The sequence below is a fragment of the Falco naumanni genome, chromosome 4 (genome assembly GCF_017639655.2).
Source record: "Falco naumanni isolate bFalNau1 chromosome 4, bFalNau1.pat, whole genome shotgun sequence".
Classification (NCBI taxonomy): domain Eukaryota; kingdom Metazoa; phylum Chordata; class Aves; order Falconiformes; family Falconidae; genus Falco; species Falco naumanni.
In genome coordinates, this window is record NC_054057.1 from 87933381 (window position 1) to 87947656 (window position 14276).

A 14276-nucleotide genomic window follows, 5' to 3' on the forward strand; every position below is an offset into this window, starting at 1 on the left:
GGGGTTGGTAAATGTGGTGGGTTTAATGTGTTTTTACGTGTTTTTTAAACCCATTGCTGTTTAACTCTGTATCTGCAGCCAGTTGCAATGGCTGTTGCATTACTGCAGTGGGTTCAGTGTAAGCAGGATCAGCAAAATGAGGTGTTGTTTTCTTTTGATAAGCGAAAGAGGAGAGAAAGTTTGAGGTTGTTTTGACTTGTACCTGTCTTTGTGTAAAGTAATCTTTCTGCAGCATGAGCAGGTATCTTGGGGAAGGGGTGTTGCAGTTGTGGCCTGGTCTAAACTGAGGTTGCTGCCTGTGCTGCATAGGTGTCACCTGGGCTGCAGTGTTACAGACCAAGTTGAGCTACCTTAGCCCTGTGGGCTGCGGGGAGCCTGGCACACGCTCCACAGCCAGGGCAGCAACCCCACGTCCCCTGGGTGGTAGCTCTGCCCCTGACAAGCTGGAACGCCAGTCTCAGGAAATAAATAAAGAGGTTCGGGGTGGACTGTACTTTGTGATGAGATACATGCTCTCTTTGTCCTTTTGCTCATCAATTGTTATTGGAGCTCTTCAGGAACTGCTGGTCTGCCTTGCTGAGAGGTTGCAGTCCCCCGTCTGTGGCACAGGGCTTGCAGGGACCCTGCCACCTGTTCGTACACCCCACTGCCCTCAGCCAGAGCCAGAGGGCTGCCTTTGGAGACAGGGGGAAGCATGTGGGGCTGTATTTGATTGCCGAGCCATCTAGTTGAGTGGGGGCTGCCCTTTAGGAGGAGTTCCTGGTATTTTTCTCAAACTGTTGAATTGTTTGACTCTGTACCTTTATCTCTCATTTGGATGTAATTGTGCTTCTTTACTAATTGTTCTGCACCATGTGTTGCTCCTCCTTTACACCTTGCCTGTCTCGTATTGCTTTGCTGCCCCAGCATCTCAGAGTGTGTCGGGAGGAAGGCACATAACATTTCACAGAGCAGCAGATGCAGAGGTTTAAGGAATAACAAATCCACTTGTAGCAGCGATGGCAGGAAGCATGAGTAACGTTGGGAACACGCTGCTATTGCTGGAGTGTTTTTGTAGCGGAGCCTCTTGTGAGGGAATTGCATCTGATATTTTGTAGTGCTTCCTGAATCACTTCCAACATCTTGTGATCTGTTTCCACAGGCAGCTCTTTATCCTTGGTCCACTCAGGCTGCAAGAGTGTTGAGGAAACCAGAACAGTTATCATGGAGATGATTCTGAGATGAGGAATGACACATATACAGCCCAAGGCATGTGGTTGCTCTGAATCCCTGGGGATCGCTCTGCAGTGGGGCATTATGGGCTTGTGCAGCTTGCTGTAGGACTACATATCACCAGGAATGCACGTCATTAGAAGTCAGTGAGGGTCTAGGCGGGAGTGATGTGCTGGTGACACTCGGAGAGAGGCGATAAGAAATACTAACCTGGATTCCCGAAGTCCTGAAGTACTTATGTCTGTTTCCATACAGGCACGCACACCCCCACCCGCCCCCTTTTTTAGTTGAAATACCAGATCCGCTTCCTCCTAGTAATACTAAAGACCCTTTTATCTTCAACTCTGTCTACACTAGGACTTAGTAGTAACCCTGTTGGCTAACTTGATGAAAACACTAGACCAGATAAGGCAGCTGCCTCTTAACATGCTAGCTAAAAAGCATTAATGCTGGCCTGATGATATCATACCTTGTCATCTTAGTGCAGATAGGACCGTAGACTGCTGGGGTGGGGGGGTGTGTGTTTCAGCACTTCTCTTTCTCTTGACCCTCTTTGGTCAACTTGCTGCTGAGAATGAGCTTGGTCTTGCTGCAACCTGCACTGCCTTTGGAGCCCTCCTCCCTCCATGGCGGTACTAGACATTGTCACCTTGGTGTGCTGAGCTGAGTGCAGGAGGGGATGGGAAGGATGAATGTGGCTGTTAGAAGGCAAGTGTGTTGCTGTGAAGGCATGGACAGCAATTGTAGAGGAAAAGGTGTAGCGAGATAACCACTTAAGACTGGACTAAAATCTCTGCTTCACACTTCAGCGACTGATTTTTCAGTTTGGAACCTGACAGCAATTTAAGGGCTAAATTTAATTTTCAGTGTAATTTTTTTGAATAAAGGTAACATTTGCAAAGGAAGTCTCCACATTCACGTCTTAAATTCTTCCCTCCACCATTGTCTGGGTGCGTTCAGCTGAACACAAGTTCTGTGAATACCAGCCTTCTCTCCTTGCTACAGATTTTTTGGATATTTTGGAACATTAATTTTTCCTAATTCTAGGTGAGCCACTAAATCCTGTGAGCAATGGCTGACTGTTAGCTGGGACCACAAACTCCAGTCATGGTGTCATGGGGCTGGAAGGGTGACCAGCCCCAACACCCCAGCTCGAGGCAGGGCCTGGGTCTGCAGAGCAGCTCGAGACCTGCTGCTGGGCCCTGCTGCTATCTAACAGTGAGGAGCTGCCTTGTGAGCGCCTTAAGATGGGTCAGCATGAAGCTTTCTTAAAAATAAAAGAATGCATTGTGGTCTGATCAAGAAACTAGTGTCTCGTAAATCTAATGGGAGAAGTATAATGCCAGGAATTGTAATAAAGTTGGTGGGAGTGGGACCCCGTGCTGCAGTATTCAGCTGAAGGATGTTTAGCGATGTGAAGGAGAGCTCTGGTTATGAGACCATCTGTGGTTGAGGCCACACAATGTCAGCTGGTAAATGACAAGGGTGTGTCTTGGGTGGTGGGTTTCTAGCACAGCTAAACTAGGTTTCTCTAGATCATTGCCATCTTGTCCTGATACCTGCTGGGTGCGTGTTGGGTGTTTAGGTATCACACCAGATCTGCAAGTAAGTTCACTGTATTTTCATGGGTTAGTATTAAATTTCATATGGTGCAACACTAATAATTCACTAGGCTTTCTGCTGAGGGAGGGTTCTCAGTATCAGGCTGATACCTGAAGAGGCTTAAGATCATTTTTCGGACCATGTTTTGTTACTTTTTCCTGCCAATGGATCTTGTTTTGCTTAATGGGAACTAGGAGTGGGGAAGGCTGTTTGGTCCCCTTTAATCTTTGAGTCCCTACAGACTACTTCAGATTTTTATCGCCAATAAATTGGCTCGCAGCAGCATCCCAAGCTGCTCATGTTACATTGAGCACTGAGCAGGGGTGTGCTGGGCTCCCAGCTGTGTGGTGCAGAGGTGGGTGTTCAGTGTGGACCACTCATTTGTTTAGAACTGTGCTTACATATTTTACACAGGAGGGTGCTGGTGCCTGTGCAGGTGAGGACAGTAAATCTGTTGTCAGAAGGGCTTGCACATATGTAATGAGAGCAGATTATTTCTGTTTTCCCTTATTTTGCTGCCTTGAGGCAGGTGGACAGATTGTAGCGGATAGAGAGTATATGTTTATCAGTCCTTTCCTGTCTTTTTCATCACCACCCCCACCTCTTCTGGTGACCCCATTTTCTAGAGGGATAAAGCGAGCAGCCCAACCTCATTTCTCAAATCTGTTGTAAAGTCTGATTAGAGGAATGGAGGAGCTCTGGCACTGTGCGCGTGTGCAGCCTGCCTGGGCCCTCTTGGTGCTCCTCAGGGCAGCTGGTCTGCTGCAGCTTTCCCGCATGGCTCTTGCCCTTCAGGTGCAGCCTGGTCTCTGCCCATGCCACTGCCCCTTTTTAGGAAGAGCTTGTTCTTTTGCTTTTGCTATACACCATCTCTGTCTCTCCACAGAACATTGTGTCCAAGAACGCTATGCAGTACCGTGGGAATGCCCAGCACGATGCACAGGAATTCCTGCTTTGGCTTCTAGACAGAGTCCACGAAGATCTGAACAATGCAGTGAATTACAGTGGCATGCCTCAACTCAAGGTAAAGGATTTTGCTGCGAGCCAACATGGGAGAGTAGCTGTAGCTTTGCATACAGTCTTTCATTTTAAATAGGTTCTCCCTATTGGCTTCTCAACTCCCAGTAATTCAGATTGAAAGAAAGCTTGAATTAAAATACTGCTTATTTCTGGCCCTGTGAATGTAACTAGCCATTTCACTAATCTGTGGCAAGTGTTCCTGTTGTGGTTTAACCCCAGCTGGCAACTAAGCACCACGCAGCTGCTCGCTCACCCCCTGCCCTGGTAGGATGGGGAGGAGAATCAGAAAGAAGGTAAAACCTGTGGGTTGATATAAAAACAGTTTAATAACTGAAATAATTATAATAATAATAATAATGAAAAGGGAGACAAGAAAGAGAGAGGAGTAAAACCCAAGAAGAACAAGTGATGCACAATACAATTGCTTACCGCCTGCTGACTGATGCCCAGCCACTCTCTGAGCAATGATCGGTGGCCCCTGGCCAACTCCCCCCAGTTTCTATATTCAGTATGATGTTCTATGGTATGGAGTATCCCTTTGGCTAGTTCAGGTCGGCTGTCCTGGCTATGCTCCCTCCTGGCTTCTTGTGCACCTCGTCACTGGCAGAGCATGGGAAACAGAAAAGTCCTTGGCTCAGGGTAAGCACTACCCAGCAACAACTAAAACATCAGTGTGTTGTCAACATTATTCTCGTACTAAATGCAACCCACAACACTGTACCAGCTACTAGGAAGAAAATTAACTTGATCCCAGCTGAAACCAGGACTGCTCCCCAGTATCATCACTTGTGAATGGTCACATACCACTCTGCAAGAGCTGGGAGGCATTATAGGGGAAGGGCTGCCAGGCATATGTCTGGTGTGAGATCCATGCCTTTCCTTGGACTGCCCCAGCTACTTCACATTCCTGCATAACCACCAGTGTGAGCAGAGCACACTTGTTATTTAAAGATCTTGTGACGTTTTTCTGGTGGTTTTGGGCAAGGAGGGCCCAGATTTGACTAGGGGTACTGGAGCTATTTGGTATGGTGCATCTGCACGCCTGGGTGTGCTTCTAGGGTTTATTCTTCTCTTTTAGCCACCGTTGGAAGATGATGTGCTGCTCGAGGGACCAGCCTTTCCAATCAGTAGTACTTTTGTGCAGGAACTCTTTCAAGCCCAGTACAGGTATGATATTTCATAAATTCTGAGGCATTATTGCATGCATTGGTGACTCCCGTATAATTCTACCCTAACACTAGCTCCCAGTACAGTTGAGACTGGTGTCATTGTGTTAACAGCTGTTTCTGAATTCCTGCTAAATGAAATCTGAACTAAGATCTTGCTCCAGAGGAGTAAAAGAATTGCACTACTTCAGCTTTGGTATAGTCTGTGAAAATCTACAGTACGTACCACTTCTTCATCTGCCCTGATGCATCCTGAAAGCAAGCCAGTGCTCAGTGGAGTAAATGCTAAGGACAGCGCAGTTCTGCGAGGCTTTACCCTGGCTGCTGAGAGGCAAGAGCCTGTGGCAAGATCTGGAGGTGCCTGGAGGCTGCTGGGGAGTTACAGATCCCAGGCATCATGCAGAGTTCCTGTTATCTGGTGCTTGGGAATTCTGAGCTGAATCTTTCACTGCCCCTTCAGGGTTTTCCCATGAGTTTCCCATGCTTCTCAGGAAGTGAGCTTTCTAATTTCAGAACTAACACAAGAAGACAACCTAGTTTCCAGTGTTCCTCGATGGCTTGTATCTGTGCTGCTATAAGAATTTTAATTGCTGGGCTTTCTCCACAGTATTTGCCAAAGCTTCCCTTGCAAAGGAGAAACCTTAAGCCTGGTATAAAATGTGAAGCCAGTGTAAGGTCGCAGGTTAATTCTAAATGTGAGAGAAGTATTGTCTGGAGTTTTTCCTCTTCCGAGTAAGAGATCTGTGCACCTGCAGTGCTGACTGTTGCCATCTCGTTCCTGTCACTTTTCTTCAAAGACAATACCCTTCCAGGCCTTTCATGTTGGAGCTACTTTTGGTGAATTATTAATTTTGTAGTGATGTTTATTAAAAGTCATATTCAGTGACTGGAGTGAAATCTTTTCCTGATATGCCCTGTAATGAACTTTGAGACTAATTACTTTAAAAGGATCTAGAAATTAGGAGCCCATCATTTGCAGCAGCTATGTCTATACAGCCTCTGTGCAGAGCTGCTTTGTATGGAGAAAGAACAGTGGAAAGGGGCAGTCAGATTGACATACAGAGGCTGTTGTTTGTGATTTGATGTATCCGTTCCTGATGAAATGAGGTATAACTCTGCCCTATTATTGATATTTGTACTAGGTCCTCTCTGACTTGCCCTCATTGCCAGAAGCAGAGTAACACCTTTGACCCTTTTCTCTGCATCTCTCTGCCGATTCCTTTGCCCCATACACGGTATGTAACTGTCTTGAACTAAATGTTCGCTGTTTCCCATGCATATAGTGTTATTTAGTTTGCTACAGAAGGAAGAGAGATGTCAGCAAAATTTCTCTGGTAAGTCTTTAAAAAAGATAGATAGGACCATATGGGGATTTAATTTTTTCCTTTGCAGGTAAATTGAGCCTTTTACTTGATTCAGAATGGCCCTCCACCCCCACCTTTAACTTCCTATAGAATTAATTTTTTTGGGAAAAAATATCTTTGATTCAGGTAACCAAAATATTTTGCTTTTGACTTAATTTATAGCATTAAATTGAAAAGGGGAAAAGGATGAAACACTTTTCTTTTTTTTTTTTACTTTCTTTAGAACAGTCTCACTGATTACTCCAATTTCAAAAAGTGAAGTTAAAAGCTTTCCTGCAAAATGTTTTGCTTTATTGAAAGACAGCTGTTGCCAATAAAGAAAAAAGCTCCAGGGAGGAAAAAAAAAAATCCAGATAAAAAGTTGAGAGCGAAGATAAAGATGCACAGCAAAACTACCCATTGTATGCGTAAGCAACTCCTTCACGTGATATTTTGGAGGCAGAAAACTTGTATGGGTTCAAGAGGGAATGGAACAAAGTAATGAAAGGCCATAGTAGTTGTAACTGTCACATTTGGTGCAGAAGTCCCTGCTCCATGACAGAATGGAGACTGAGTGGGCTTTCCTGAGAAGATGTCCCTGGTTGGCTAGCTGCCCCACTCATCCCAAGATAGTGCTGCTGGCTGCTGTTGGAGGCAGGGCTGAGTGGTGAGAGGCAATGTGGAGCAGCTGTTCCCAGCAGCAGCTCTCTGAGTGTGTTAAGGTGTTGCCTTGCACTGTCCTAAGCTGCATTACTAGATCCTTGTTGGAAAATTATGATTGCTTTGTCATAAACAGTTTCACTTTTAACTTTGTGGGGCTTTTTTTGAGACAACATTCTGCTTGCAGGAGTAAGTATCACCAGTCAATGTAGTAGGAAAGGAGTCTTTGGAAATCAAACATACCTGTCTGGCTGCGGCCGAGCATAACTCCGGTGTGAGGTGGATCCAGACTGCCTGGAGGGCCCTGTAGCTTATGGGCAGGCTGGATGCACCCAGGCTGGGCTGGCCCTGGGTGAGGTGCTGCCCAGAAGTGCTGAGGCCAGCCCCAGCAGTGCCTCCTGTGCTGTCTGCAGGCCGCTCTACGTCACCGTGGTGTACCAGGGCAAGTGCTCTCACTGCATGCGCATCGGAGTGGCAGTGCCCATCTCTGGAACGGTGGCCAGGCTGCGGGAAGCTGTCTCCTCAGAAACGAAGATACCCACAGAGCAGGTAATGGGGCTTGTCTCATCACCCGTGTGCCCTCCCTTCAGCCGGAGGGAGCACGGAGGCTTTTGTTCTATGCTGAATATGTAGGAATTGAAATTTGCTGCCCATGACTGAATGGAGGAACCAAAAAGATCATGTTTTCCCTGTGCATTGGCTTTTTGAAACCTAGGGATGTTGGGATAGCTATCAGTGGCGTGTGCAGACCTTCTGCGTGATCACACAGTGATTTGTGCATGCTGGCAGCAAGGAAACTTGGCGCCTATGGGGAGTTCCTCTGTAGGAAGAGCTTCAGGAAAGCTGTCAGATCCCACCAAAACCTCTCCATGTGCTGCCTTTACCCCAGCTTCTCTTTTATGGCAGTCCTTTTCCCTCTTCCTTGCTCCTGGCCAATTCCAGGATGTTTTGAGGAATGCTAAACCCTTAGCAGGAAAACCCCTGTTGAGAGGCAGGGCAGCTCAGCTGGACGAAGCACAGGTGGTTTAATGGATTCTGGGTTGCTTCTGCTGACTCTAGATCGTGCTGACGGAGATGTACTATGATGGTTTTCATCGTTCCTTCTGTGATACTGATGACCTGGACACCATTCATGAAAGCGATTGCATTTTTGCCTTTGAGACCCCAGAGATATTTAGGCCTGAGGGTATCCTCAGTCAGAGAGGTAAGTTGATAACTCTGCTTAATGCCCACCTCAGGTGACTAGGTGAGGGAGGCTTGTTTTGGGAAAGGGTATACTTGAGAGTAAAAGTCCCACAAGTAGTTGATGTTCTGGTGTATTGATTTCAACTCTGACTTTGTCCAGACACGTTTTAGCAGACTTAATGGTGTTGTCAGCCAGCAGGTTATCAAGAAGTGATGTACATTCCTTTCTTCCTCTTCTCAGGGCTGATTCTGCAGGCCAGGCTAGCTTAATGTGAAATCTGTTGTCGGGCTTAATTTAAAGACCTGCTGGGGACTGGTGAAGCCACAAAATTGTGTTATTTAAAATCAGATTGCCAGTGATGAATAAACAGTCTCAGGAATGAACAAACACTTTCTCTTTCAAAGCTCAGAACCCTCAGCTTCTCTGCGTCTCCTTCTCAGTGAAAGGGAATAATTGCATCCTGGGTAGATGGAGCATCATCAAACGCAAATTTTATTATTGGAAGTAACAAGTTGGGTTTCTGTCACTTTAGCTTTTCTGGCAGGCATACAAAGCTGTGAGTGCTTGTACAAATTGCTGTGAAAAATCAGTTAGGTGAGCACTTGCGTATAATTTCTTTCTGTAAAGAAATAGTCACTATGAAAAGTAATTGCTCTTTGAAGCCTTCATATGAGTCATAAAAATGGTCCTGATTCCATAGTGACCTGCTCCTCTGCAGCCGAAGGAGGGTTTCTTGAGGGGGCATCAGGGCACTCAAAGCAAATGACATAACAAAATGTTTCCTTTCTCCTAATTTTTCAGGAATACATGTGAACAATAACCTGAATAACTTGAAATGTGGCACTGAGCACTCCCGAACAATATCTTACTCTCAAGGAACAGTGAAGTCTGAAAAACTGGAACAGTCCTCTACTAAACCAGCAACGAATGACAAGATTGTCTTGCTGGTGTGTAACAGAGCGTGCACTGGACAGCAGAGCAAAAGGTGACTGGCTACTTCACAGTCAGAGTTACTTTTCTGGCTGCTTCCTTAATTGACCTGGGTTTTACTCAGTGTAGTGAAAACACAAAGTGAAGGAGCAACAGCTTGCGTTCCTAGCTTGTATTAGGTGCTAAAGAACACATTGATCAAGAAACATTAATGAATGCAGCAAAATATTCCTAATTTCAGTGAACTTCAACTAGTTAAGTGTTACTAGAAAGTGGTGGATTCAGACCAGTTGGAAGGACATATCAGCTCTATGGAGCTCTCTGGTTTCAGAGAGCAGCAAGCATGCCTGACCAGATCCTGTGACATATTTTTACTTGGAGTGCAAACAGGGAGGGTGGGAAGTGGCAAAGGCATTTGTACCAGCCACACTGAGACCTGTCGCAGCTGCTGAAGTTTGTTTCACAAAAAGTTATACCAGAGGTCACAAAGCTTTGGAGCCTGAAGCAAGCTGCTGAAGGACAGACCAGGGATGCAGCCCCTTAACAAGAACCCTCCGCATGGGCAGCAGTAACAACATTTCCTTGAAGCATCTCTCCTCTGGAGACAAGTTTTTAAATGCCTTGTTTCTGGGGAGTTTCATCCAAAGCATGCCAAGCTCCATAGGTGTCATGTGAGGAGGGTGACACTGTCAGAGTCAGGATCTTACTTATGAACAGAGTAATCTTTTAATTGCTCTTTCCAATGCTTCTCCTTCCTGTAGGTTTGGCTTGCCCTTTGTGTTGCATTTGGAAAAAACAATTGCTTGGGATATTCTGCAGAAGGAAATTCTGGAGAAGATGCAGTATTTCCTGCGGCCTGCAGCCTGCATGCAGGTGAGGCAAATGGTTTGTCTGTTCTGAGACTTCCAGCTTTGTGGGATGTGAGCTAAAGGGGAAGCCAGTTACTTGGAGTGATAAACATGCTGCACATGCTGAACTGATGGCTTCCCAATATTTCTTTGTGCAATAATGTCCAAGTCTGGTATTCTGCATCCTTGGTGCTTTTGTCTACTTGCTGAAAGGTACAAGTAAGATTAGACTGGTCAGGTGAAGAAATCGCATGCTTCATTTCCTTGCTTCCAGTAAATACTTGAGAGGTTATTGCTGCACTGGAAATCCACGGTTTGGTGGTGTTTACCTAAAAGCAAAGATGAAACATTTGCTTAGTGACTGTGTGTTTCTGATGAGATCTCCCTCTGAGAGCAGAGGGGTGAAGAGGGGTGTCACCATAGAAGACTTGTTGGGTACAAAGCCTCAGTTGCTGTACCTCACACCTCTCTTAGCTGTTGCTTGTAGGCATATTTGAGACCTTGTGCATTTGCTTTCTCATGTAAAACGCACATTCTATGGTAAAGTATGTTTTGACTGGTACTGAGAGCAGGTTTGCACACAGGTAAGTTGGTTTGAATTGTTGACATGGCTTCTACTCTCTGTCGCAGGTTTGCCCCTTCAGTTTGCGAGTGGTCAGTGTTGTGGGCATAACGTACTTGCTACCTCAGGAGGAGCGACCCCTCTGCCATCCAACAGTGGAAAGGTGAGCTGGTCATCCTTCCCAGGAGTAGAGAGAAGTTTGTCAGCTGGGACCTCTGTGTAGCCATGCAGAAAGGGACAGTCTTGGTGTGGGTGTGTGGAATGGACTTTACGGGCCTAAGGAGCAGGGAAACGACTGTCCGCAAGAAGCTGTGTGAGGATTGCTCAGTTGTGTGTCATGCCATCTGGAGTATGTCCTTCTTGGAAATGGAGAACAGAATGAAAGTATTACTTCATTACTCCTCCCCCTCTTTTTTGTGTGACTGTTATTCTTTAGAAATCTTTGTAGATGTCTGTTCTGTAAATAAGTGTAGGTTTAATTACAGAACTAATGTACTTAATAAATGCAGTTTGCCAATTTTGCCATGCTCTTTGCTGTATGAATTCCTTTTACTCCTTTGCACACTTGAGCTGTGTGGGAACAGAGGAAGGATGAAGGGCTAGTGGAGAGAAGCTGTATCCATGTAAAAGACAACGTAGGCTTCAGATAGAAAGATGGTCTAACTTCTGTCTGCTCCTCTCTCTAGGGCATTGAAGTCATGTGGACAGGGGGGAACTGCTCATGTGAAGTTAGTGGTAGAATGGGACAAAGAAACTAAAGATTAGTAAGTATAAAGTGGAAAGCCTTCAAGTGTGTTCACCATCAGGAGTGATGCTTGTGGCTTGCGTGTGTGAATTGTGCACCCTTTGGCAAATGTGAGACCCATCAGAAACCCCACCCTGTGCCCTGCCCTGGCCTCTGTGCGCAGGGGCAGGCTGGGGCTGGGTACCCTAGACGTGCTCAGTGTCGGGAATCCTTTTCTCTCTATCCTGGGTTTTGCATTATGGAGCAGGTATCTTGCCTGTGGCTCCTTCCCCCACAAATCATATTTGTGTGAGAAAGTTTGTGGGCAGTGAGTAGCTTTTTCTGCCTGAGGTAAACTGGAGTGGGTGCCCACTGAAGCTGTTTACACCTCTGTTAGCTGTGCTGCCCTGTCAAGGATCTCTTGCCAGTCAGCTCTTGCTCAAATGTAATGGGACAAATCCAGGAAAGACCTGTTGATTGTATGTTCAGAAAAGCCCCTCGGCAGCATGGGGAGCGGGTGGATGTGCTGGTAAATGTGTTGTCTCCCTGATGCAGCTTGTTTGTGAATACAGAAGAGGAGTATATTCCAGACTCTGAAAGCGTTCGCCAGCAGAGAGAGCTTCATCATCAACCTCAGACTTGCACTTTATCTCAGTGTTTCCAACTGTACACCAAAGAGGAACAGGTGGGGATAAGACTATACAGCAGCCAGGAACTGGAAGGTCTGGCTGGTCCATGTGCTGCATGAACTCCCATACCCAGCAGCACAGCTGTTTTCTGCAAACACTGATGTGTTGATACAGGACAATAAATTTGTAACACAATGCTAGTTACCAGTCCTGCTAACAGAGTTTCTCTGCAGTGAGGAGAAAGTTTTGAGAGGTACTGCTTTTGGTTTTTTTGCTCCCCCAGATATTGATATGAGAACGCACTCCTCTATTCTGCAGTTTCTTCCCTGTGAAATAGTGATGTCTTTTTTTCTGGCATCCATTATAAAGGGTTAGAACAATGTGGCTTCTTCATGGGAATTTACTGATGTATCTTGGAGTAGGTCTATGTTTCCAAGGCTGAGCAGGGGGTGTGGTGGGCTCAAGACCCACTGAGTGGGCCCCCCCCAAACAGCAGTGCAGAGACTGCTGAGCTCAGTTCTCCAGAAGCGTGGCTGCTCTCTTCCTCTAGATCTGCTCATGGTGTGAGGAGGTCGAAGTGACAGGAACAATAGTGTGCCACAAGGCAGACTAGAGATGGGTCTGATCTGGCCCTTGCCTGGAACTTGTAAGCAATCTGCATTTCTTTGCCAGAGGTCTCTAATCTGCTGTAAAATGGGATAGTCCTAGAGTTGGACTGTGGACCTTTGAGCTTTAATAATTTTGGAATCTCTCTTGTAGCTTCTTTCAGAGGTGAGGGAAAAATTGTTCGAAATTGCTTGACAGCTTAAAGCTCTCTAACTTCTGAGATTTCTGAGCACTGGGCTTTGGAGGGAAGCATGTTGTGTTTGTGTCTTTGAAAAGACATGTTCTCCTTGGTGGGCAATGAAAACCTTTGCAGTTTGTAAGTCTGTGCCATTGGGACATAGGGAGGGAGAGGGTTTTCAGAGGACAGTAAGGTGTCAGAGATGAAATTCAAAGTACACCTGTCGTCTTCCTGTTCTGATTCTTTCTTTGTTGCTGGTTTTCTTGTGAGAGTACTTTTATTCAGGCTGCCAAGCCTGCCTGCTTTTTGCCTGTTTTTTCTTCTCTCCCACTTCAAAGGGATTGGAATTTATAAGGTCAGAATAGCTTCTCTGCACAAACAGCACTAGCTGAATTCTGTCTTGCAGTGAGAAGTGCCTCCTGCATGAGGTGCACGTGTCTACATGCTTGTCACTATTTTGAAAAGTGTCAGTGGGAACCTTGCATTTTCAATGAGCTTGATAAATGCTGGAGACAGATGGAATGCAGGGCCTGGGCCAGCAGAGGAACAGTGGTGTAGTCAAAGCTGCCTTGGAACAGGAAAACTAATACCCACTCATGCCTTTTCCTTGTAGCTTGCCCCAGATGATGCATGGCGATGCCCGCACTGCAAGCAGCTGCAGCAGGGTAGCATCACACTAAGCCTCTGGACCTTACCTGATGTTCTCATCATACATCTCAAAAGGTTTAGACAGGTAAGGATGTCTGCAGTGTTTCTGGAGGACTGCTTCTCAGCCAGGGAGTGACCTGACTAGACCACTTCTTCCAAAGCAGCTGCTCTGTCCTGTGCATTCTTCTGTGGGTTTTTGTTTTCCCCAGGCATGGTGGTCTTGCTGCCACTGCAGCTTATGCTGTTCTTGGTTTACACAGGAAGGAGACCGAAGGATGAAACTTCAAAACATGGTTAAATTCCCCCTGAGTGGCTTGGACATGACTCCTCATGTTGTTAAACGCAGTCAGAGCAGCTGGAGTCTGCCATCTCACTGGTCACCCTGGAGGAGGCCTTACGGTCTTGGAAGGGATCCCGAGGACTATATCTATGACCTGTATGCGGTTTGCAATCATCATGGCACCATGCAAGGGGGACACTATACAGGCAAGTAGCCTGCAATATTTACGTATTTTGGATCCTTTCAGAAAGAAAACGGGGATATTTTTCTATTGAGTGTCTGTAACCTCATCTTTCTTGACAAAAGGACCTAACCCAACTAACAGGAGCTAGCTGTGTAATACTGGAGGGGTAGCTTTTGTGACTTTGAGGAATGGAACAATGCCTGTTGACCCCAGATGTCTTACTGTACATTTTTTTCTCTGCTATTTTTTTCCCCTTCAGAGTAATGTAACTGGCCTTTCATGTTTCAGAAATACTCCTGGTCACTCAACACAGAACTTCTGTAGTTGCAAGAGGCTGGTATATGTAGGAAGCATTTGCACATTGCCTCTGTGCAGAGTCAATTTATGAACTCCTCTTTGATTGTTCCAGCAGCTTCCAGAGCAGCCAGATACGGAGTTGCTTTGTGGTTCTTGGAATCTGCTTGTATGACTTCACACAGCAGCCAGAAAAACGTGTGT

The 14276-nt window shown here is 46.0% G+C and overlaps 1 protein-coding gene across 1 annotated transcript in view; it reads left to right on the forward strand.

The window, feature by feature from the left end:
- USP31 (ubiquitin specific peptidase 31) overlaps positions 1-14276 on the forward strand; it is a 34343-nt gene that overhangs the window by 9487 nt on the left and 10580 nt on the right. Inside the window, exons 2-13 of the mRNA XM_040590965.1 lie at positions 3701-3838; positions 4913-5001; positions 6143-6235; positions 7417-7552; positions 8063-8207; positions 8991-9174; positions 9881-9992; positions 10598-10692; positions 11216-11293; positions 11809-11938; positions 13280-13399; positions 13575-13800. Coding sequence (XP_040446899.1) covers positions 3701-3838; positions 4913-5001; positions 6143-6235; positions 7417-7552; positions 8063-8207; positions 8991-9174; positions 9881-9992; positions 10598-10692; positions 11216-11293; positions 11809-11938; positions 13280-13399; positions 13575-13800 — 1546 coding nt within the window. The remainder of the gene's footprint in view (positions 1-3700; positions 3839-4912; positions 5002-6142; positions 6236-7416; positions 7553-8062; positions 8208-8990; positions 9175-9880; positions 9993-10597; positions 10693-11215; positions 11294-11808; positions 11939-13279; positions 13400-13574; positions 13801-14276) is intronic.